Below are 24,687 nucleotides of genomic sequence, written 5' to 3' on the forward strand. Positions count from 1 at the left end.
TTCCCACCGCCATATACCGCCATATTGTTTGCGGTAGTCGCGCACGTAGTTGGTCGATTTGTACGTGGTCGCGTGAGTTTTTTTCTTGTTCGGTGAGTCCCTCGGGAAAGTTTGCAAACATTTCGCGAAAAAGCAACATGAAGAAGACCAAGGACGTGTCCGACGAGGACGAATACTCTGCAGACGATCCAGAAGAAATGGAAGGAGCCTCCGAAGAAGAGTGGACTCCTGAGGCCGGGGTCGAAGTAAGCCCACGCTACTAACATTTTCGCCTGTTTTACTGTTACTTCAAACATTTTTCCCAATGTTTTCATTCTGTCCGTAATTTCCTATTTTCCGGCTACGGTTCTCATACAGATTCCATCGCGCACGAAAACATTTATACCCAATTATTTGCTACTAAAAATCTGTCAATCGGAGTCGTTGCTCCATTTATTCGTTTCCATTGAAATTGAAGTGAGGGATTTTAACGGTTTTGGATAAAGGATCACCGTTATCGTCCAAGACGTTCTCGACTCTCTCCTAATTATACGCGTTTCGTTATTCTTAGGTATAAATCATTTTTAATCGGTCTACTCGAACAGATAACGAGAAAACACGAATTGGTTGTGCGGAGCGCCGTCGAAGTCGTGTCAAGCACGCTACCTGATATATAGTATGTCTTCGAAAGTGTTATCGCTACTAAATGTATCTTATGAATATTCCATTTTACTGTAAAAAAAGAAATAAGCATTCGATGGTTCATAACGCGGATAAAAAGTCCGTCGGTGGATCGTATTATTTTTACAAGAAAAACAGTTATTCCTGGAGATAGCATTACCGCTGTCGCGAGTCATCGTTGCCGGCCGGTCAGTCGGTGGCGCCAGCTAATAAATTCTTCAAAACAGTTCAATTGCTAACCGTCAATCCTTTTTAAACGCGTACACGCTTTACAGTCTTTAATATATTTTTACGATTTGTCGAATAATGTCCAATTTAACGTTATTTGTTGAAGGTGTCATTGTAATTAGTCTAGTGAATTAAACATATGTATTTTATTCGTAACTGATAAAAATCGGAACTTTCCAATTTTTATACATTCTCAATTACTAGTGTTTAGTAAGCATTAGTTATTGCAATTTTATGCAAATGTTACTTAGGGTGGTGCTAAGAAGAGGCCACAGAGAGAAGTTGCTAAAAAACGACAACATTCTGAAGAGGAGGAAGACGAAGAAGAGGAAGAGGATGAAGAGGAAGATGAAGAAGAAGACGAAGAATCTGATTCTGACACAGGAAAGAAACCCAAAAGGAAAAGACGGTCAAAAAAAGAGGAAGATGAGAAAGAAGATGAAGATGAAGAGGATTCAGATGATAATAGCTTTAATGAATCATCTGGAGAAACACCAAAAGATTTTACTGTGAGTTGTGCATCAAGACCTATTATTTTTATATCTTTATTTATCTGCCTAAATAATAACAAGATTATGTTATTTACATTGGCAATATAGTCTGGAGCATTTGTTGTTGCTAAAGCTGACATTGGTACAAGTACAGACCCAACATTGTGGAGGATAGATGGGAAAGCATTACTTCAAAAATTTTTACCCTTTAAAGAAGATGGAAAAACACTGTACAAAAGCACATCAACAGTAAGCTCTAATATATCTATTGTATAAGTTAGTCTTTGTATCCCTATGCGTTTGTAATACTTTTTTTTTTTTACAGTATTCTGGATGGTCCGTGAATAACAAAGATAAATACTTGGCAGCACAAGTCACTTTTAAAGTGCAAAGTAGAACAGAGACAATTGTTGAACTTCATCTTGATCAACAACAACAAGAAGTTGTAAAGTATGTGTCTCTTAGCATTTCTTTGTATAATACATGTATGAAAATCATAACAAATTGTTCTCTTTTTCAGGGAGGACAAAGAAGACTAAATATAAAATCACGGTTGATTTTATTTGTTTATATACATTTTAAGGTATGCTAAGAAAGAATACATCTACATCCACATGTACACAATAACACTACACAGGCATATTACGCAAACAAATGGATGCAGTTTACAAATTGATATTCTAGCAGATTCGTGTTTAAAAATAAGATTGAGTGGACCATGGATCTCAGTTCAAAGTTGCAAAAGGGTAGCTTTACGTGTAATTGATAGTTCTGTCAAATGCGTATGCGTGTTTCAATTAACAATAAAGCTACCTTAAAGCGCCGTTATTCAGTTCTTTAAAAGTACACAATATCCACTCGCACTTTATATTTTATAGTTCGGATGAAAGTACGAACTTTTTAATTTGACTGCAACATTATTTTTTAAATATTGTCTTTTTTCTTTCTATCTTCCATTCGGATAATTGTTACGCGATACAAAAATTTGGACTCAGTCTCGATCTCGAAATTCACTTGGCTGTTTATTGTACTTTAAATAATTATACCCTATGACGAAAACACATTAATTAATTAAATCCTGCATTACGTTTAGTCACCGAAATGCAAAATATTAGATATAGAAAAAAAAACACCATGTCAGTTACCGTTTGTCTTGTGTTCCTACCATCCTGTGAATCCCCTGGAAAATCATGTTTATAATTTTTTATTTCATTTTTGGACTATTTTTCATGAGCATAAAAAACGTATATACTAAATTTATGTTTATATCAACAATTGTGAATAAGAAATTGAATTGTACTGTCATGAATCATGTTCAGTGGTGTGTCATGTCGGACCTAGTTTTATAGATAAAAATTATGGTTCACATACATGAAAAAAGAAAGAGTAAAAATTAATTGTGTTAAATATTTATTCAGTATTCCTGTATTTGTACATTTCATTGTATCATCTACAAAGCTCCTACCCTGTTTGTATAATCTATGTACATCAAACTTATTGGAATGTAGGCATATAAGGAATATAATTTTCATTATAAGTTTAAACATTAAATCATATATTTAAAAAGTATTGCGAAGAATAATTCCGCGAGTTCTCCAAAACTTTCAGATAACTTTTCGAAATGTTGAAATTTGTACTTGAAATATTTTGATTAATAATAATCGAATACAACTTTTATAGTTGTATTTAATTCAATTATAAAATGTATGCACTGAAATATAGTTGATGTTAGCAAGAAGCTCAAATAAAACTGTACTCAGTTCATATAAAAAATAATTGGATTACTTTTAGTAACAAAAGTACATACATACATATTTGAGTAATAAAAACGATTAATGAGCTTGTAAAGTTACAACTGTGTATAAACTGTAGATTACAGTTAATATTTCTCTCGATATATCGATTATGCAAACAAGTTCTAAAAATAACTACACACTTTCAAAATGTGTTTTTGAAAGCACAAAAATACAAAATAGTACAAACATCAAAAAGAGGAAAAGTATAAAACATTACGATTAGGAATGTTTCAAAGTTTTCCTTTTTGGCAAGGCAGATTTGACAATGTACAGCGATCGCTACCTATACAACTGTTTTTCTTCGCTTTTTTTCTTCTATTACCTCGTTTAGATTTTCGAATATATTTAGTAACTGTGTTCTTTTAATATTGAATTTTCAGTCGATTCAAATTTTCTTTTTGCTTCTTTTAATTTGGAGCATACAGAAGCCAAATAATACTACGTAAAACAAAATATACTATACAAAAATATGCGTTTTCATTTTATACAGTTCATAGGCGTAGCGATACTCGTATCCTTGTAAGTCGATGTTAGCAGTTTATTACTTGTCTAACGTGTATCATTAGAAATAGACTCAATGTTCACACAAATCCCAAACACAACTTCATAGCATTGATGTTTTCGCTATCAATATAATCATTCGCTAAGTATTTACAAAAAAATGTTCTTAAATATGAAGGAAGCTGTAAATGTTGCTTCAACTATGTTTTACGTCGTAGTCACAGTCGATATATATTGAAGATTTTACAAATGCCTCGGCGAACGATAGTATGAAGTATGACAAGTTAGTTATATTGCATGTAGGTACCAATGTTCAGTAATTATCATTATTCCATTAACTTGGAATGTTTCTGTTATATTCAATTATAAGTGAAACAACGTAATAAACAATAATATTATTAACACATTATTGCTGTGCGAAATTACGAGACTAGATTCTCCGAATTTCTTTCGTTCACTACAGGAATGTATGTTCCATTATTTCTAACAATATATCAAGTATAAGAAGCAAAATAACAAACAATGTTTCACTCGCGTTTACGATCTATTTCATATTTGTACGATTAAACAACAATAAAACTATTCAGAGGTAAATATAATATTTCGATGAAACTTTCAACATTAAGCAAATAAAAAATATCTACTAAAATTAACAAGTGTAATAACACAATAGCAATAATTTTCAAACATAACGAAATATCGTAATTACGTGTGGAAATATATATATATATATATACATATACAGACACGACCGCGTGCATGGTATTTGTAAGTTTAACCACATATTGAACATTGGTATTGCATTAATATTTAATATGAAACAAAATATTTACATCTTTATTTATAACTGAAAGCATAAAAAAAATGTAGCTGTTATGAATAAAGATGTTTCTTTCACATATAAAACATTGGCATTGTTAGTTTTTATGGTACTTATTACTTCCTGAGATAATTCCGTATGCCAGTTTGACTATGTGTATAGTGCTTATACATGCATTATAGAGCACTGTCTATTAATGTATGTGAAATAAATATTCAGTTTTTGAAATAGATAGTGAAATAAGTTCAAACAATTTTACGTTCTAATACCATGTTTTACAATGTCATGAACCAATCATTAATCATTCACTTACTTGTGAATAATCCTTTTTTTTTTTTATTTAGTTTTATTCATCTATATTAAAAACCAGGCTCCAATCGTACGGACAGTACGTTGCTTAGCATTTCTCGAATTTCTGCCATTTCTCGTCTGTTTTTTACTACCATGTTTTCTAGATTTTTATTTTTTTTAATAATTTTGTCCATTTTGTTCCAATATTTCGTAGTACCAGGACGACAACAACAAGAACTCGTACTTTCCCCTTCGTCCTCACACGATTGTTCCACAGATTGATTTTTCTCGATGTAACATTTATCGTTATTCTGTTTCTCTTTAACTAAAATATCGTCCGTTTTTTCAGAAAATGTATTTGAACATTTTGCACCATAACTTTCATCTTCAGTATTTAATGCCACGTTTTCAGCGATTTTTTCGAGAGAATTAACTCGAGTACTTGTACTGTGTTCGCCGATTTCTACTTTTTTGTGCAAGCTATCTTTACATTGCGTTATATCAGGTATAGATGTTTTCGAATTATAATAACTTATCGTATCCATATCAGATATTCTAGTTTGTCGCTTGAAGGTTTTCCTTCTCTGTGATAAAATGGATTCACTGCCATTAGTTTGAACAAAACTATCGCTGTGTCTTCGTCCTTGCGCTATCGATAAATTCACCCCAACTTTCACATCACAAGACCCATCGCTAGCTCTTCGAATATCGGGTAAATTTTGTGAATTTGTATTGACAGAATTTTCTGTTTTAAGATGAATATTTTCATCTAAACATGTATTTTGTTTATTGGAATTCTCTTTACATGTTTCCAGTGGAAAATTAATCTCGGTATCAGAAAATTCTGTGCTATCGTCGAACAATAATTTCTTTGGCAAAATGTCGTTTGTTTCCTGACTTTTAGAACTTTCTATGACATTTGAATCATTGTTTTCGTTATATTCCGTTGATTCTTTTATATCGGAAGGATTAATTTCAATTAAGTCACCGTCGTGTCCAAATGCAAAGGACTTTTGTCCTGAAACGTTTAGATTGCCGTACAAAGACCTGCTATATGTAGTTAGAAAATTCTTTTAAAAAAATGCAATCGATTCTTACCAATGATCATACGTTTATTACGCATATCAGGACTTTTCGAACGTGGACGTTCTAAAAATTGTCTATTATCAGGGGATAGTACAGAAAGTGTGCCACTGTGTTGCAGTGGACTATATTGCTCATAAGAATTATACATTGCATATGGATCAGTTTCATGACTTTCATGTTCTCGTAAACGTTGCATAATTTTTTGAACAATTTCTGATGGTGCTACGTATGGTGAACCTTTCAAATAATATGCAAAATTATTTCGTTGACCATAATAAATAAATGTTGCTGTACATTACATACTACTAACATCAGTAATAACTATAACAACATAAAAACAACTAGTAAGTAGTAATAATTAACAAATCATGTACAGTATGCAAATTATATAGCACAATGTCACATTTGTGTGTATACATTTTGAGAATGTAATAAATGTATTATTTATGTCACTTTTAGCTTTATGAACAAACATAATTACAAGCATACTGTCTTCATAATAATATAATCAGTGTTTCATGCAGATTAAATTTTTTCAGTATTTATAATAAAACTCAAAATTAACAAAAATTGTAGAGCATAAATTTTTAATTATAGCAGACAAATAATCAACATAAATACTTTGTAATTAAAATAGTATATTTTTAATTTTAAAATTAAATTTTATAAATAAAAATATTAGTTATTTATATATGCAACAAAAACAATTTTTATTGGAAAAGTCCTAACTGTCGTAAGACTTACAAACTTAATTGGTCCAGAATGTCTGCGATGTGGAAAAAGTTTAGATACGGATAATGTGCCATCGCTTCCTATAAAATTATCATTTACGTAACAATGTTACTACCGATTTAAGATAGTTGATCTAAAATTTTGTTGTAGCTATTTGTCATTAAATTTAACGACTTCCAACATGCTGTTTCTTCATTAATCTATATTTCATTACAAATTCGCTTGTAATGTTCGTAAATTTGTTATATAAAACTTACCAGTTAATCCTCTATATCCTAAGGATACCGAGTCAATAGATTCAGTTGTTTCTTGTTGGTGTTTCATAAAATCATTAATAGCTATGCCTTTTAACTTTGAAGGCTGCAAAAATCTTTTTGGTATACGCGAAAGAGAACCATTGTCTTGAGGGCTGTTTGGACAACCACCAAATCCAAGACCAAGTAATATTGCTTCTGGATCAGCCTTTCTCAATTCTAACAAGCTTTCCACGCTACTACAGTGACTACTATCAGACTGCAGACTTGGATCACGTACAAGTCTATGAGGTAATGAGCTGGAAGTAAACATAGCAATATAATTATGGTATAAAATTTAAAATACATGCCAACAGAAATTCGTATACAATACCTAGGTAGGCCGGATGTATTAGTTGTATTAATTGCTGATGTAGTAGGAACATTAATAGGTGCTGAGACAGTCATAGTTGGAAGTTTTGTTCCCAAATAATGTGGTATGTCTTTAGGCTCTGTCGGCATCAATGGAGTATCAACTATTTCAGTCAATACTTCATGGTGTTCATCTGCTAGCGACATATTTGATTTTATGGGCGATGGTATAGAATCAACCCACTGTTGAACTGGACCATTTCGTCGCCTCATTTCCCAAATTCCGCGTATCCAGCCCGTTACTTTTATAAATGTGTCTTTACCTACGTTTTCTATTACAGTAGAAACAATAATTATTAAAAAAACTGGTAAAACTAATAACATTCAAAGGATTAAATAAATCTATTGCGATTAATTAATTTTTACACATCAACATATTTTTACAAAATTTATGTTAGCTTCTATATATTGATCAAAATTTCTGTATTACAGGCTTATTATGCAAATTTGACATAATAATTAAAATTGCGAATTCTGCCTTTAATTCACGTTTAAATATTGTAGCACGTATGAATGAAAATATTCTAAAATACTACATAATCTATCTTCCTTGATGAAATACCTGGGTCCATCTCCTTTAAGCAGCGCGAATGAGATAAGATCATTAAAACAATAAGAACTGAAAACATGTGTGTATACAAATACGCATTAACCAGTTATTGTTTTTATACACGATTGCGAAATTATAAATTTGACGATTCGTACTTAGGAAACGAGAACATTAATATATAAAATTGAATAAATGTAGACCTACCTTCGATTTAAGAGAAAAATGAAAGCAAATAATACATTCCTATCCGAGTCAAAGTGCTTTAAAATGCATGTTAAAGCAGCATCGTTCTCTGAACGATTTGTGTTCCGCGAAGCGATTGAGAACAGAACAGCCACTTGTTACCCACACTATGAGTACTTCAGGGCCGTTTAATGCAGCGGCACTATTACAAAATATAAGACGAACATTTTGCATTAACATTGTATTCTTAATCTTTCTATATTCTACCCGATAGAAGTTTGATTTAACATTTCTAGCTCTAAATGACGTTTCGTATTCACTGTTTGTACAGAGAAACTTGTATCATCGGATAGATATATAAGTCGAACAAGTGCAATTTTGTTGACACAGATATACAAACATTACATTTTTAACTAAAAACTGTAGTTGGGAATGTTAAGGCTAAAACTGTCGTTCGTATTCGCAACACTTGTACGAAAGTATAAAGTATTTATGTACCAATGCCCTGCATACTATGGAATAATACAACGGAAATAAATACGCTCGAATCAGAGACGAAACTATATAAGCATATCGTGTACATGACACGTATATATGTAGATTTGTACATACATCAGTTATCAACAGAGTTTAAACTAATTGTATTGACATGTAGCTGATGCAGCCTTCGAATTAGAGAGGCAGTTGCACTGCTCTATGTGCGCGTACGTTTACGCGAAAAAACTGTATCAAGAAACATTTTAAAATTTCGTAAATGTCATCTCGTGGGAAGAAAAACAAAAAGAAAATATTAACGCGACGTCCTAGACATGTAGTCGGAAAAGAAGAGAAATATCGTCAAGAAAGGGACAAGTCCGACAAGGAAGAAGACGAAGAGTCAGGTTAGGGAAGATGCATTTAGGTGTGCATATTTAAAGGAGATTAATATTATTAAATTTTCAGAAGAAGGAGAATGGCCTCTCCCTTTTCCAGTCGCTATGTGGGATCTGGAACACTGCGATCCCAAAAAATGTTCCGGTAGGAAACTTGTTAGGCATGGTTTAGTGAAACTATTGAGGTTAGGTGCTCGATTTCCGGGCTTAGTTCTTACTCCTGTTGGTCAAAAGGTACACCGAGCGTATGTAGTAATAAAATAGTGTTATCATAGGTATTTGAAATTAAAAAAGTTTGTTACAGTGCGTGAGTCCGACAGATCGCGATATCATACGAGATTATGGATGTGCAGTGGTCGATTGTAGTTGGGCACGTTTGGACGATACCCCGTTCGGTAGGATGAGGACACCTAATCCTCGTCTCTTACCATTTTTAGTTGCAGCAAATCCAATAAATTATGGCAAACCATGTCAATTGAGTTGCGTGGAAGCTATAGCTGCTACTTTAATTATAACAGGTTTTCAAGAGGAGGCAAAATTTTATCTTGGAAAGTTTTCTTGGGGCCATGCGTTTTTAGAATTGAACGACGAATTGTTAAAAAAGTACTCGCTTTGCGCGAATGCAGAAGAAATTATAGCCACACAGGAGAAGTTCCTCGCCGATGCTAGACAAGAAAAGATAGATAGACACGGTAATTTTACGATCATCGCATTGCATAGCGATCATGCGGATATATATAACTCTGTAGCGTTATTGTTCATCGTTCTTGAATAATTTTTAGCTACTTCGGATTTCCCACCTACTGATTCGGAAACGGAAGATGAAATGGAAGAATCAGTCGAGAATACCGTTTCTCAAATAGATAAGCAATTAAGTGATGTAAATATAGTATAAGGATTGTACATATTTTTTTGTTTTGTACTTAATTCAAGACTAATCCCGTTACGTTACACGCTTATACGACTTATCTATTTATTGTAAATAAAAATCGTATCTCGAACAATATCGAAATGTAGGTCTTTCGATGTTTAAATCGTTAAACACTTAAACATCGCGCGCGTGCTTATAATTTTCAAGATGGCGGTGAATGGCGACCACATCTCGAGTTCGCCGCGCTTTAAACAGATGGCGCCACTAAAGACCAACACAAAATGGCCGAGAACTATTCCAGTAGTCGTTTCCCCTCGTATTTTGGGCTTCGTTCCCCTAGCCAATAATACTACTCTCTGTATCGTCCTTCAGATCCGTGGTCGCACAGCTGATACCAAAGTGACGTCAGTAAAACAAAGCCATGCGCGGTCGATCGCAGCCGCGAGGCAAACCGAACCGACCGAGCCGTCTCGCGAACAAACATTGGGCGTCCGCGAAACAGTGAGGTCCGTTTAGCAAGATTTCTCGGCCAGAGGTACGGTTTGCGTGCGCGGGTACGCTCGACTCGCGTCTTCCTCGCAAAGGATGCCGTTCATATCGAAAGATTGGCGCAGTCCTGGCGAGGAATGGGTCAAGACCGTCGAGGGCTGGGAAAAGAAGAAAATCCTTGAGTGCGCAAACAATAAAACGCTTTCTCTCCTCCTTCGGTAAGTGCCACCGTCTACTTTTGCGTTCTCTGCTCTCCTTCTACGTTCCTGGCGTCACTCTTTGTTTTCAAATAGCAGCCGACGCTAGCGGGGCCAGTCGTTTCCGGGTATTCGGTCCGCTTCACAGCTGTTACATCGATCGAATGACAGTTAGTCCACGGTTTGTTTACAATCACGAGTCGTGCTACCGACGAGTGCTTTGTCTGTCGTGACAGTCACTCGCTTGACGTTCCGTCTAGCAGAGGTAGTCGCAATTTTGCTCGAATAATAACGATGTGTAGCATTTGTAGTGTTTATTCGATTCAACAGTTTTAATACAAAAATAATTGATACAGATATTTTTGCGTTGAACAAATGCTCGATCAAAAGTTGTTTGTTTTATTCGTTTTTCGAATTTGTTATTTAGATAAGAATTTTGCCCGTTTCAGCCGTTGAGTGGACTGAACCATCACGGAAAACACTCGATTTCAAAGAATTTAGTATGACAACTTTTGTACTTGCTCTTCGTTTATACCTGACTCGATTGAACACACTGTTATACGATGTAAGTAATTAACGTTTCACGTCCAATTTTCATTTAATACGCATTATTCTCGATGATTTGCGCGTCAGATTCTCAAAGTGTATCGATTCATCATCGTCCAATGACTTTTATTTATATTCCTTCGTGGAAAATATCAGGAATAAAATATTTATTTAACTTTCCAGAGAATCGAGAGTGTTTGACGTTGTCAGTCGTCTATGGCAGTATGAACATTATTCCAAAAATAGCTCCTCGCGCGTTCTTAGTACTTTTCCAAGACGGTGCGACTTGTAAAATACGTTTGACTCCTTGTTGCGTTGCGAGGCAAATGAGAATTTTGACCATTTTTTATTGCAACGTTGATCTGGAAGCCTTAGGTATAATAATTTCCTTCGAATGGTTTTACAGGTATCATTGCGTCTACATTTTTTGTTTAATCTTTCTTGTTTTCCACGACAGCGAATCGTGTTTCTAATCAACGGTGCGTACCGCATACTCTCTCGCGCGGGCGCATTCTCCTTATGGTTATTGCTTCGTGATTTTCTTTTGTGGGCAGGTACGCGCAAATACCATCGGATTGGACGTGTATGTGATATACGTGCACGAATTCACCGACGAATTAAGCACCGGCGCGTCTCGAGACCGTGAAAGCTCCTCGTGCCAATGCATACACCACAGACAGGCAGGCAGGCGAGCTGTCGGGGGCTGCACCCGTCGCCACGCTTTCGCGCGCTTCGCGAAAGAACGATCCCCTTTTCTTCTCCTTCTTCTGTTTGCACACCAAACAAACTATCGCGTGAAGACCAAATAGTTTCTCGTTACTCGTTTAACATCTGCAACCGCGGATCGTCAACTTTCTACCTGAAAGTAACATTTGTTTGCAACGTGTTCCTCAAAATTATTCAGCCACGAAACACTTTCCATCTCGCAATACGCTTTCATACTTGCACTATTCTTTAGACAGATAATTAAAGGAAAATATTTGATTGAAATGAAAAATATTTTGTAGCTTTCTATACGTACATTTTGACTTTCTTTTCTATAATTTATGCAATATTAATCCTATTAATATGCAATTCACGTTCTTCTTTAAATATTCCTTCGGCATATCCAATGCTGGAAAGTTGAATCGTGCCAGGCCCAGCATCAATCTTTTCCTGAAGATGTCGCTCAATACCGCGATACTTTTGTTAGAGTCGAACGTAATTTTTTCACCGCTTCTAGGCACACAGCTCTGCAATTTCGTATCTTAACGATATACAATTTGCCTGGTGTAGCAGTTATGTGTACATACATACGTATCCGACGGCCTTGGCTTCCGGATCGCAGCGCGTTGCGCGCAGCTTTGCTCCGATCAGCAGCTCCCGAGATCCACGCGATACGTATTACGAACAGCGAGCTTTGAACTTCTTTGTTGCGTGTACGAAGGTATAGCCTGCGTAATCTGGCTTCAATTACTGAACACGATGGTTCTTACAATACCCTTCGTCTCCTCAATCTTCGACCTTTTTATACAATCGTGACTATTCGTCTGTCAGCCGTCTTCTTTTATAAATTATATTTTCAAGAGTGTATATTCTATTACAATGCAATAAGGTTGTTAAAAATCGAACTAAATGGGTTCCTGGGGGGGGGGGGGGGGATTGAACGAATTCTCGAATTTATAGCAAGTACAAGCGTAACTTGTCCGTGTCCTGGTACGAAAGTGGGTCGCGACCTAGGCAGCCTGACTTGCACCAATTTCGCAAATCTCCTTCTGTATCACCGAGTCCTGATAAATTCGATCGGACGATACCGTGCTTCTTGGCGACCACCTCGCATCTCGAATGGAGAGCTTCGATTTTACACTTACCACGAAAATATCGAATACCCCACGATATGTGCGCGCGATAGAACTTCATGCGTTTACTCCTATGTGTTGCATATTAAACATGAGAATACATCTCAGGCTCAGTTGTCTATCGAAGATTCAAAGTTTTGGAATAGAAAATACTTTGAAAGCTTTTAAGCTTCCTAGAAACTTCAGAAGACACTTTCTATGGCTTGCCTGAAAGTCTGGAGTAAAACCAGAGCTCCTGTATACCGAGAACTTTTTGATATTCTCATCTGTCTGAGTATTCATAATGTACAGCAGTGATGCACAAAGTTCCACTCAAATCCAATTCCATTCAAATGCAATTTTACTTCGTTTTACTCGTTAGCGAAAAAGTTGTGCACCACTGGTGTATAGTGTGCCTGACCGCGTGTACAAATACGCACTCGTTCGTGTACCTACGCGACTCGTTTCACGACCAGTATTACCGATACAAGTTACATAATGTCGCAGGATTATTGGTGCGAGGTTTCGGTCCCTGCATCGCCTAAGCGCGTTAGTGCAAGGTCTCTGCTGCGACCGTACACCAGCGATTCGTCGACGTTAACACTTCGTCGAGTACAATAGGGAGACGAATTCGTTTCGGTAATTGGATTTTCGGATAATCTGCCTAAGAAAATCAAAGATGCAACTGTGCGAAAGAACACGTACGAAACATAGTGTAAGAAGTAAGTTAATCATCTTTGGACTGTGAATATTTACATCGAGAACCTACTTTACACTTCTATAGTTATCAGCTCCGATGTTAAGTTCTGTATTCGTAAAATCGGCCATCAGGACAGACGATGCTTTACTGTACTTTGGTCGAATGATTAGGAGCCGAAAGATTATCGCCTACACGTTTGAAACTTCACCGATGATCATGGTTGACAAAGCTAACGTGCGATTCGTTTTTATTGTTTTGCATCGCGTGCAAAGCACTTGGTATTCTCGTCTTCTTCGCCTCGCTTTATTCGTCTGTAAATACGATCTCATCGCTACGTTTCTTAATAAACGTTGCACAATTACAGCCATCGAGGCGCATCGTCGACAATTAATTCGAACGTTTTGTATCGGGAGATTCGATTTGCGAAGAAAAGAAAAATGGGTCATCTCTAACCGTGGAACAATCGATTTCCTGTTGCGTTAACCATTGTTTAGTCCTTTGACGTATTCAGCGACCTTTCGCGCAACTTGATGGCAGCTAAAACAAAGCTGTCGCGCAGACAACATTATCTTCGTTAACCATGCCTTTGGAAATGGATACGTGATCTCTACTTAAACTGTCGCGACAAGACGATCTAGTTAAAAATTAATGATGTTATTCACCGTGTACCGGATAAATGGTTACTTTTTATTCCTTAATTTGATCTACATGAGAATTTTGCATATCTCCGATGTCGGTGACTCGACGCAGAGGTAAGCACGTGGGCGCGCAAGTTGCGCCCCGTATCCACAAGAAGATCAAAGGAAACGAATAAAACAGACTTCGAAGTAAAATCAGGTTTCGCTCAAGGTCGAAAAAATTTGTTTCTTTTTCAGTGGACATCGAACACTTCGGCCTAGCGCAGCTTACTATCCATTTTCGCATTATACCGTTACCCAGAAAACTAATGAAGTTTCTTATACAATATGGTATATTCAATAGAAATGTTAATTATATATTCGATTAAATTTCATTGCTGTCGTGTTCTAAAAATTGTTTGCCCCTTGGTCCTCAGCAGGACAATGCTTAACGATGTACAAAACAAGAAAACGAGAGTTATAGCTGATAATACACAGGGTGGTTCTAGAAACTGGGACAAGCCGTAGCTCTCTCGTCCAAGCGTAGATATGAATTGATACAGGAAAAAGTTGAATCTCACAATGAGGACCATGCATCTCTTTTATACGCGGAATGACGAGAAGAATCGATTTATGTACAAAAAGATGCATAGCTCCGTTTTAAAAACAGGTGCGCATTGCATCAACTCAATTCCAATGATAACTCTTTTGTAGCGTATTCAAATAAACACGAGAAAGCTTTAAAGGGATCTTCACCAAAATCGAATCTGTTCTGTAGAGTTGTTGCTTACAAATCGAACCCCTTTCATAGTTTGAGATCGTGTAAACCGGTCCCGTCGTTATCGTGCTGTAATTGGGCTGTTATTGCCGGCCCACTATATAATTTTATGTCTTGAAAAAAGCTACGTACGCCCACGTATACGGTTGTTGTTTGCACACGCGAACGAGCAACGCGGCTGTTAACGCGCGAAGCAATGTTCACGCTTAGCGATTCCGTTCGCCAGCCTGGTTCGCCAAGTTTAAGTCGCGACCTAACAATTACTCTGATCGTTAAAGTTTCCTACGCATACATTCTGTTGGACCAATGAAAGAATTTGCATACAACGTGTCCTACGATCGTTAAGCAGACCGTGAATAGACAAGGGTGGCATTATCGTCTCGTTTGTTTCTTGCAGCGCCGACAAGGATGCCCTCGACAAGAAGGAAAAGGACAAAAAGAAAGGTGAGTATGGCGCGTTCGACGATTCGAGTCGAATCATTTGTGATTTACCATAATTTACCAAGACCTCGATTAAAGAAAATTGGTGGTCCTGAATCTCGATCTTTAAGCGAGGAATTGCCTATACTAAAAGATACGGGGGGAACGCGCGGGAAGCAGAGGGACGCTCTGAAAAGCACTGAAACGGCGCGTCGTCTTTTGCGTCTCAGACGGAAGGGGTGCTCGCCATTTAGATCTTTCGACTAACTATCTTCTCGTGTAATTTTAGAAAACGTCGTCCAGCCGCATTGCCACATCACGCTGAAGTGCACGCGCGAGGTGAGTGACTCGTTCCACCCCTACTTATATTTAACTTAGCTTCGCGAAGGGGAGAGCCACGAGATGGGATATTTATTCGTTAAGGGGTCTTCCCACTTTAGAGGCTTCGAAAAACCGAATTTTCCTTTTTCTTACATTTTCTGGAAACATGTCTCGTAAACAAAGTTTAGACGAAAAAAGGGCTTGAGACTATTCTTACGTTTCGCTATTTCGATCATAACGAACTCTAATATTATTTTTCCATTTGCAGATCGCCGGCTTCAACGGTTTAAGCGATGCATTGAAGAGGCTCGATTTTCTATCCGCGGTTCACGATTGCCGCCGTTTCAATTATATTGTGCGACTGCTGGACCTTCTGGTCAGTCACAGAATGGGCGGACTAAGCGGATGCGCTCAGCGAGTTCTCTTCAATATGCTGGAAGAAGTCGCGTTGGAAGGTAAATTATTCCCCCACTTGTTCATCCGTTCGTTCTAGCGATGGGAATGATACGAGTTCGGATTTACTTTCGTGTTTCGCAGTATCGTTGTCTCAGCAACAAACTGGAAGGCTTCGTCGGCTGATTGAAAGAGTGCGAGCTTTCAGCGCGGGATGCTGCTGGGGTGGCAGACCCTTGGGCTCCGTGATCTTGTGGGAAAAACACAAAGCAGCTTTGGAGAGAATCTTGCAAATTGCATCGTCCATCACTATAACGCAGGTATGATCTGATAAGGTTCGATAAAGACGCATGATTATACAAGGATGTCGATTGTTTTAAGAATTCTCGACATCTTCGAAGGCCAAAGAAAATATATTCATTGAAAGTACCTACATTTGATAACAAGATTTCTGAGGCATCATATCATTTGTTTTCTAGTGTTTAACTTAGTAGAAAATGATTGGTTCTTTCCTTATCTCTTTCGGTTCATTTGAACGATCGATAACGAGACGAGTTGTTGTCGTTTTTCAGCCTGACGAAGAACAACAGCCACAATGGTCTGATTTGCCTGCCGAATGCCGTCGAGAGGTGCTTCTTCGACTGAGCGATCCACGTGATATCGAAGCTTCTTCGGAGGCTTGCGAACATCTCGCCGTCCTGGCTCAAGAACAAAGAATCTGGCGCGAGCTTGCCCAGTATCATTTCACGCCTCAGCAAATAGCCACCACCAGACAAAACAATCCTGGAAAAGACTGGAAGACTATATTTACCGTTGCTCGAAGGTAATACGCGTGTGTGAATCTTTGCTATACACAAATATATGTATTAAAAGGAGTAACCTTAACGATTCCCTGACAAATTCGTTTGTTTAGATCGTTCGGACTACGAGAAGAATACGCAGAGATGATCCAACTGTGCCGCAATTGCCGTTGCTTGTTTTGGCGGTCGTTGGGCCATCCTTGTATCGCGGATCAAGATCCAGCGTTTCAGGAGAAACTGGCAGACGTCGATCAAGCCTCTCTTCACGTTCCGATCCCTCCGCAAACCTTCCTCAAATTCTTTTCGCTGTAAACGACACGTACAATCGAGATCGTTCGAAACGAGGGAACCAGAGGTATTGCGCGAAAAGCGCAAGCAAATGCAACCGAAACGGAAGATCGACCGCTCTCTAATAAAGATAGAGAGTCCCTATACGTCGACTGTAAGTACGTATACGCGCGCACGAGCACGCACTATTCAAGTAGAAATGAGATAGAGGTGTTTACAAGGTGTTTACTCCTCGCTTAGAGATTCCAACATTATCGTTGAAACAAAAATATCTTTAACGCGGGTTACTGTAAACATGTATACGTGTACATAACACGTACGTACACTTGATCAATATTTTTTCGAGTGATCAAATTCCAGTAATTACGGGTAGTCCATTTGTTTCTCTTTAACCCAGAAAAGGCTGATTTTTTTTTTCTTTTTTTAATACTTTACCACGAATAGATTAGGAATAACACATTTAAGTGGAAAGGAAATGACCCTAAAACGATCCTTCCTTCTAGAAGGACATCAGCCTAATGTATCTAATATAAAAACAGAGTAACGATACATTTAAACACTTTATTCAAGACAAATTTGCGATCCTTCTGGAAGAACGTCATGCGTGACTGGTTTGATATCCTCGTCGGAGGTACGTGAGGATGGTAAACCAATTGTTGTATTCCCATGTTGTTTGCTAATTACGACGCTAAGAAACAGAGGCTTAACGTGTAACGATATTTAGAATCGAATTTACGATACATTGTCCGAGAATTTTACTACACGGTAAAATTATGAAAATTTCTGAATCGTGCTGTGGGATTAACGATTACCAAAACAACCTTTGTGAATGATGAGAATTCACGAATTGTTGCTATTGTTCTCTTTACTGTATTTTTACGCGACAGAACAAATGTAACGTATACTCTCGCGTCTACCGCGCTACAAAGTTAAATCAGTTTTCGTTGGAAGCTTTTCTTTCAGCGTACGGACTACGATGAATTCGTCTTCTACGACTTGCCCAAATGGCGTCAGTCGGCAAAAGTAACGGACGTTGATTTCGTCGAAACGATCGCGAAATCTCATAACTGTAGATCTAGATCGATGGTGTGTATGCGAAATGCGATTGGTGCTGGTCGAAAAATATTTATCGAAGTATTCTTCATGGTACACGCGATCGACTTTGTAAACGCCACCGCTCGCGGGCGTTGCTTCGTCGTTGCTTTCAGCAGCCGCTGTACCGGCATTTCATTTCCATTTAGGTGAATTTAGTTTTTAGAATTTGCATTTACTTAGCGCGATTATTGAAGTTCTTCTTCAAGCGTTCATCACGATTTCTTGTATGTCGGTTTTTTATACGTATATTCTGTGCGCATATGTTTTGCATGGATGTTTACATTCTCTGCCCCCACGCCTCCCCACACACGCGGGGTAAAGATTGTAAAAAAAAACCATTTTTAAAACGATGCATACCAGAGCCTCGAAACGATCGAGTGTAATACGAAAAGAAAGCAAGCAAGGCCAATGATTATTCATTGTAATCAGAGATAGACAAAATTCTCATCTAGATAAACACGTTTCAAATAACGAGTTAAAGGTAAACAACTTTTGATTCGTTATTTCTTTAGTAAAAATTATAATCTGCGAGTTTCTATTTGTCATATACTGTTCGAATAAAATTCTGTCCATCTCCAGCTCCAGGCAGATTTTGACAAATTCTCTTGCAATTTACGGATACAGGGTAACATCTACAATCGAAGTCGTCTGTGAAATAAACGCAAGCGTATATTTCGTTGTTAAGCTCTGTATGCTCGTTGGAGGGGGAAAAAAGCTCCTATTTACGATGCTTAGTATACATTTCTTGTACGTACTCGTTTAGCACTAATGTCAGATTTACAAAGGTTTCATAAATACATAGAGATCGATAATTAATTTGAAACGCTGAAAAATCATACTGCCAAAATGGATGCTATTGCATTTACGCGAATCGAAGCGTTTATTTTGTAAATTCCGTTTAAATCGACGCAGCATAGTTCTTTTGATATTTGCTTTTTTTCTTAATGGCAACGATTGCAATCGTTGCACACATATACAGTACACGTGTACTTCGCTAATCTGACAGATTAGTATAAAAGGACGACCAAAAGCGATGTACGTGTAACGTTCTTTGGTGTGAGAGTGCAATACGAGCTATATGTGCGGGTGTAAAATTTTAGCAGCTCATCGTACGTTTTACGATTTAATTCACCGACCTGTGTAAACTGCGCTCCTCGGGTGACCTTGAATCGACATTATTTTACTTACGTAAACAAATGTAGAGCAGCGTTGTGTAAAATGCTTTGAAATAAAAGATCTATTTGCGTGTGTGTATATATATATATATATATTAAACTTTTTAATACATATATTGAAATTTATAATACGTTCATTATAATATTTTCAATGTATATATTAATATTTATTTTAATATGTATATATATATTTACTTGTACATATTGATGTACATAATGAACATTTTAATCTTTTAAATTTCCCTTTACAGAGTGTTCTATAATTTCGTCCATTTTATTTCGAGACTCGTATATTTTCTTATAAAATATACCACGTTTAAACTTTCTAATTCATATATTTTTATGGACGTTTACATGTTTTAATATTCATTTACTTTTAATTGGTCATGTATATTGTATGCAATGATCCACTTGCATGCACATATAATGTTTGTTTATAAAAGTATGCGCATAAGCATGCATGCCATGGTGTCCTGATCATGCAACTATATGAATTTCTTTGTGTTGTCTAATGTAGAAATTAATTTCTGCTACTTATTACGTATATCTTTCCTTTATTTATTAATTCTACGCATACAATCTCTTTTTTGCTTAAAGTTTCCATTGTTCTAATCTCTCAATTTTAGCAGTAACATACGCACTCTTAACATTGTTTATTTCATGATTAAGTTCGTTGTTGGCGTAGCGGCATCTATGCGATAAATCTGCAACCATAACTACGGAATACTGCGCTTGCGTAGACGAGTGATCTAGTGACGCTGTGTTCTGTCGGTGGGTGCCGCGACACTCCGCGGTTCGCGTTTGATTCATATCAGATATTTTGCAATTTAGTCGAAAGAAATCAGTGGAAAATGTCGACGATACCACACAGCAAGAAGCGCGTCTGCTACTACTACGACAGTGAGTGAAAAAAATTAGAATATTCCTTAGTAATTTGTGATCCCGCGAAAACATTATACACGCACGGGGAGATTGTCAAAATGTGTTTGTGCTGTCCGCGCTTGTATCCCGTACGACTAATTTATTTTGTGTCTATCAATGTATTTCGGTGTATTTTCCTCCAAATAAGTTTCGTCTTTTCATAAATACGTAAAGTACTTCCATTTTATTCACAATGCTGGCTACTTTTAGCGTGGCTTCTACCTCCTTATACGGTTTTAGCCACGTTAAGGCGAGAGATTCTCAGGTGTAGCTCCATGTTACCGTACTTGAACGAAGAAAGAGCGTCGGCTTTATCTACCTACCTACCTACCCTTTAGCAATTACAGCACATTAAATGATTTTCATCGCTTATTTACTATTTTTCAATGCAACTCTTTCCAGTTTTATTTATTAGATCTTCACAAACTTTTAATATTATACGTGGATCGTCGATAAATCATTAGAATTTAATAATAAGCAGTTATAACAAAAAAATTATGAATTATAATTATCTTTCTCCCAATTAGATATTTGTATATCTCGTGTATTATTACAGTTTATTTTATTCAATGGTATTATAATTCTTATAAATAAGATCAATTATTCTACTCGAAATAAACGAATTATAGGTTATGAAAATGTATTGAGAAATTACGTCAAATTTGTAACTAATACAGACGCATGTGCTGAGATTTATAAATGTGCTTTATATGTGTTATAAATCCTTAAAAAATGGTAGATTTTCGATTATATATACGAAAGATAACACTGTTTTCTGATGAGTTACGCGAAAGATTCTCAAGTGTATCTCGGTTGACCGTAGCTTGTAGTATACATATCCGTTCATAGTTAATTTACAAATTTTTGTTATACAATGGAACAAATGAAAATAAAAGTCATGCCTTAGGTGATATTGGAAATTACTACTATGGACAGGGACATCCCATGAAGCCACATCGTATAAGGATGACACATAATTTACTTCTCAATTATGGTCTTTACAGAAAAATGGAAATATATGTAAGAATTATTAATCATTTCGTCATTATTTATTATATAGCGAATCATAAATAATTCCGTTTTCAGCGACCTCACAAAGCTACAGCTGATGAAATGACAAAATTTCATAGCGACGAATATATAAGGTTCCTGAGATCCATAAGGCCTGATAATATGTCAGAGTATAACAAACAAATGCAAAGATGTAAGATCATACAAATAAACTTTATATTCATAATAAAATTATAAAGTATATATATATTATAAAGATAATACTTTGTTTTTTCTACAGTTAATGTTGGAGAGGATTGCCCTGTTTTTGATGGTTTATATGAATTTTGTCAATTATCAGCCGGTGGTTCTGTAGCTGCTGCTGTAAAGCTTAACAAACAGGCTTCAGAAATTTGTATAAATTGGGGTGGTGGTTTACATCATGCCAAAAAGAGTGAGGCATCTGGGTTTTGTTATGTTAATGACATTGTACTAGGAATCTTAGAACTGCTTAAATATCATCAAAGAGTTTTATATATTGATATTGATGTTCACCATGGTGATGGAGTAGAAGAGGCATTTTATACCACTGATAGAGTAATGACAGTTTCCTTTCATAAATATGGTGAATATTTTCCTGGTACTGGTGATCTTCGCGATATTGGAGCAGGGAAGGTATAAAATCAACCATCAATATAAATAAGATTTATTGTATCCAATAAGATATGCATGTACTTTTCTTTTACACAGGGAAAATATTATGCTGTGAACATACCTCTAAGAGATGGTATGGATGATGAAAGTTATGAGTCAATATTTGTACCTATTATTTCAAAAGTAATGGAAACATTTCAGCCATCAGCAGTTGTTTTACAGTGTGGTGCTGATTCGTTAACAGGTACACCTTTGTACATGGATACAATCTTATGTAAAAAAAACATGTATATTAATTTAGTGTATTTACAGGAGATAGGTTGGGTTGTTTCAACTTAACAGTAAGAGGTCATGGTAAATGTGTTGAATTTGTAAAAAAATATAATCTCCCTTTTTTGATGGTTGGCGGTGGTGGATACACTATCAGGAATGTATCCAGATGCTGGACATATGAAACATCAGTGGCTCTTGGATCAGAAATTGCAAATGAATTACCTTATAATGATTATTTTGAATATTTTGGACCTGATTTTAAATTACACATTAGTCCCTCAAACATGGCAAATCAAAATACTCCTGAATATCTTGAAAAGATTAAGTATGTTTCAACAGAATACTAAAATATATATATATATATAGTTAATTTTCGTTGTTTTATGAGTTTAAATTTTTTTATAGGACTAGATTATTTGAAAATCTACGAATGTTGCCTCATGCACCAGGTGTACAAGTTCAACCCATACCAGAAGATGGTGCAGTAATCGAAGATTCTGAGGCTGAGGAGAAAGTAAATCCGGACGAACGATTACCACAACGGGATTTAGACAAAAGGATACAACATGAAAATGAATATAGCGATAGTGAGGATGAAGGAGAAGGAGGACGAAGAGATAATAGGTCATTTAAGGTAATATTTATTATTTCTAATATGCTACAATTGTGGTAAATAATTTCACATTTAAATTACAATACTTTCTTATCCAATAGGGTTCCAGAAAACGACCTCGTCTAGAGAAAGGTCAAGAAGGCATAGAAAGCGATCTCAAAAAAGAGGAAGATATAAAATCGGAACCAAAAGGTATGTACATTTAATTTTTCTGTGTAAAATTATGCTTTCGCATTTAATTGTGTTTTCATAAGAAGCAATAATACTTTACAGAAAATGAGAAAGACGAAAAAGCAAATGCCACAAACGAGGAAACAAAGAAGGATGGTGGAGCGAATCCCTGATAAATGGTTGTCATTGAACATTTAAGAAATTGGAAAAAGTCCTTATTTAAATCAAGTATGAATAAGTATAGATAACTTAAGTCAAGAATCATACGATGTCCGCTGCCTCGAACTCGGTAATACAATTCTAAATTATGATTATCACTTTTTATTATTTTATTCGGAAATATCTATTTCTGTAGAAACGTTGGTACATGTATATATATCGAATTGAATTCGTGGCAAGCTGCATTGTTACCACGATACACGTATGAGCGTGTAATACTTCAAGCGCTCTACAATTTCAATTGTCTCATTAAATTTACAGACGTTTTCCGATATTCTTAAATTGACAATTTATCAAATGACCGGTTCTAAAACTATTGTTGGGATCAGTCAGTATCTTGAATAATCTGTCGAATTTTATGATCCTGCCAAATTCACCTTTGTATACATTTATATAGAATAAAAGTAACGAGTCAGTTGAGGTAAGTACCTTGATTGTACAAAGAATTTTCATATCGATTAAAAAAATACATTTTATAACATTTATTTGTTTTGTTCAATGAGATCATAAGATACCGACAGCATTTGAAGATACCTAACCTTACGATTAGCATGTTCCGATAAATCATGCAAGAAATATAATGTTTATAACATTTTGGGCGCTCGAAGTCCTTTTTCTTCTTATCCATTACTCGCAGTGTGATCTTGATTAAACCGTTTAATAAGCGCGATTTATAATCGAAAGAAAGAGCGATTATATAACGGGCAAGTATTAGAGATTAACAAATTTTTTTGCTTCCTATTCTTGTACATAAAGTAAAATCAGGTTTAAACGAAGTCCTACATGCAATAATACTATACGATAACAATAACGATATTCGTTTTGATATGTAAAGTATTTTATTTTATATGAATGAAATTGATTGATCGGCGAAGACGAAAGTACGGAGAAATTAAAACAGTCAATGAACGTATTAAATTCAAACATAGATTAGAATCTTAATCATAAATTAAGCAAAAGTAATTGTAAGATTTCAAAATTATGAATGTAACGCAGTCGATTTATATCTGTATACCGAGGCTGCGAAAGTACTGTCGTTCAGAAAAAAGAAAAAGAAGAGCGTCTCGCAGATGCATTTATAAAATTGTTACCCTCCAATCGCAGTACTTTGGATGTTTATGTAAAAGTAAAAATACATTGATGATTTTGTGTACATAAAATGTAACGTTTTGCGCCTCAATAATATTTCAAAAGCAGATTAAATTCGACTAGTTACACGACGACAGATAATTGATCGAAAGAAAAATATATGTCGATTTATCTAGTTGTAATTAAGTACCTACCACTACTTGTAATTAATTATCCGCAAAGACAAATTCGATACAATATTGCGTATATCTAAGTCGGTTTGAGATAGATCAAGTACGATATATAAATATATATATTTATGTCCAGACATGAATAACACGAATGTTTTTAAATATTTATAATAAAAAATAAAGAAATCTACCGCGCGTATTGGTG

At 36.0% G+C, this 24,687-nt stretch overlaps 5 protein-coding genes across 7 annotated transcripts; 4 read left to right on the top strand and 1 right to left on the bottom strand.

Moving 5' to 3' along the window:
* The first annotated feature begins 1 nt into the window (after nucleotide 1).
* On the top strand, nucleotides 2-2,799 carry LOC128886213 (nucleolin-like). The gene is made up of 5 exons (XM_054140912.1): nucleotides 2-245; nucleotides 1,140-1,397; nucleotides 1,488-1,628; nucleotides 1,705-1,829; nucleotides 1,900-2,799. Exons 1-5 carry the CDS (start codon nucleotides 138-140, stop codon nucleotides 1,916-1,918), a joined length of 651 nt encoding a protein of 216 aa, XP_053996887.1. The 5' UTR covers nucleotides 2-137; the 3' UTR covers nucleotides 1,919-2,799.
* A 2,023-nt stretch (nucleotides 2,800-4,822) lies between these two features.
* LOC128886203 (protein ITPRID2) lies at nucleotides 4,823-8,531 on the bottom strand. 2 transcript variants are annotated; one of them, XM_054140867.1, is made up of 7 exons: nucleotides 8,409-8,531; nucleotides 8,025-8,205; nucleotides 7,833-7,845; nucleotides 7,233-7,542; nucleotides 6,863-7,158; nucleotides 5,886-6,110; nucleotides 4,823-5,805 (listed from the first exon to the last, which is right to left on the bottom strand). In XM_054140867.1, the coding sequence occupies exons 3-7, from the start codon at nucleotides 7,840-7,842 to the stop codon at nucleotides 4,856-4,858; spliced, it is 1,791 nt and encodes a 596-aa protein (XP_053996842.1). In that variant the 5' UTR covers nucleotides 7,843-7,845; nucleotides 8,025-8,205; nucleotides 8,409-8,531; the 3' UTR covers nucleotides 4,823-4,855. The 2 variants fall into 2 exon arrangements, with proteins under 2 accessions (XP_053996842.1, XP_053996843.1); XM_054140868.1 differs by lacking the exons at nucleotides 7,833-7,845; nucleotides 8,409-8,531 and having other exon boundaries at nucleotides 8,025-8,216.
* Nucleotides 8,532-8,602: 71 nt separating this feature from the next.
* LOC128886212 (18S rRNA aminocarboxypropyltransferase) lies at nucleotides 8,603-9,881 on the top strand. Of its 2 annotated transcripts, none has more exons than XM_054140910.1 (4): nucleotides 8,603-8,884; nucleotides 8,946-9,109; nucleotides 9,180-9,567; nucleotides 9,658-9,881. In XM_054140910.1, exons 1-4 carry the CDS (start codon nucleotides 8,758-8,760, stop codon nucleotides 9,768-9,770), a joined length of 792 nt encoding a protein of 263 aa, XP_053996885.1. In that variant the 5' UTR covers nucleotides 8,603-8,757; the 3' UTR covers nucleotides 9,771-9,881. The 2 variants fall into 2 exon arrangements, with proteins under 2 accessions (XP_053996885.1, XP_053996886.1); XM_054140911.1 differs by having other exon boundaries at nucleotides 8,949-9,109.
* Nucleotides 9,882-10,025: 144 nt separating this feature from the next.
* Nucleotides 10,026-19,630, top strand: LOC128886209 (F-box only protein 32). The gene is made up of 7 exons (XM_054140903.1): nucleotides 10,026-10,453; nucleotides 15,288-15,334; nucleotides 15,600-15,649; nucleotides 15,900-16,086; nucleotides 16,169-16,344; nucleotides 16,597-16,847; nucleotides 16,938-19,630. Exons 1-7 carry the CDS (start codon nucleotides 10,332-10,334, stop codon nucleotides 17,134-17,136), a joined length of 1,032 nt encoding a protein of 343 aa, XP_053996878.1. The 5' UTR covers nucleotides 10,026-10,331; the 3' UTR covers nucleotides 17,137-19,630.
* Nucleotides 19,631-20,078: 448 nt separating this feature from the next.
* On the top strand, nucleotides 20,079-24,681 carry LOC128886205 (histone deacetylase HDAC1). Its single transcript, XM_054140898.1, has 9 exons — nucleotides 20,079-20,282; nucleotides 21,211-21,323; nucleotides 21,390-21,507; nucleotides 21,595-21,968; nucleotides 22,044-22,191; nucleotides 22,260-22,545; nucleotides 22,626-22,854; nucleotides 22,935-23,025; nucleotides 23,107-24,681. Exons 1-9 carry the CDS (start codon nucleotides 20,234-20,236, stop codon nucleotides 23,175-23,177), a joined length of 1,479 nt encoding a protein of 492 aa, XP_053996873.1. The 5' UTR covers nucleotides 20,079-20,233; the 3' UTR covers nucleotides 23,178-24,681.
* Nucleotides 24,682-24,687: the final 6 nt, after the last annotated feature.

Source organism: Hylaeus anthracinus, unplaced genomic scaffold (assembly GCF_026225885.1).
Source record: "Hylaeus anthracinus isolate JK02 unplaced genomic scaffold, UHH_iyHylAnth1.0_haploid 11982, whole genome shotgun sequence".
Lineage (NCBI taxonomy): Eukaryota > Metazoa > Arthropoda > Insecta > Hymenoptera > Colletidae > Hylaeus > Hylaeus anthracinus.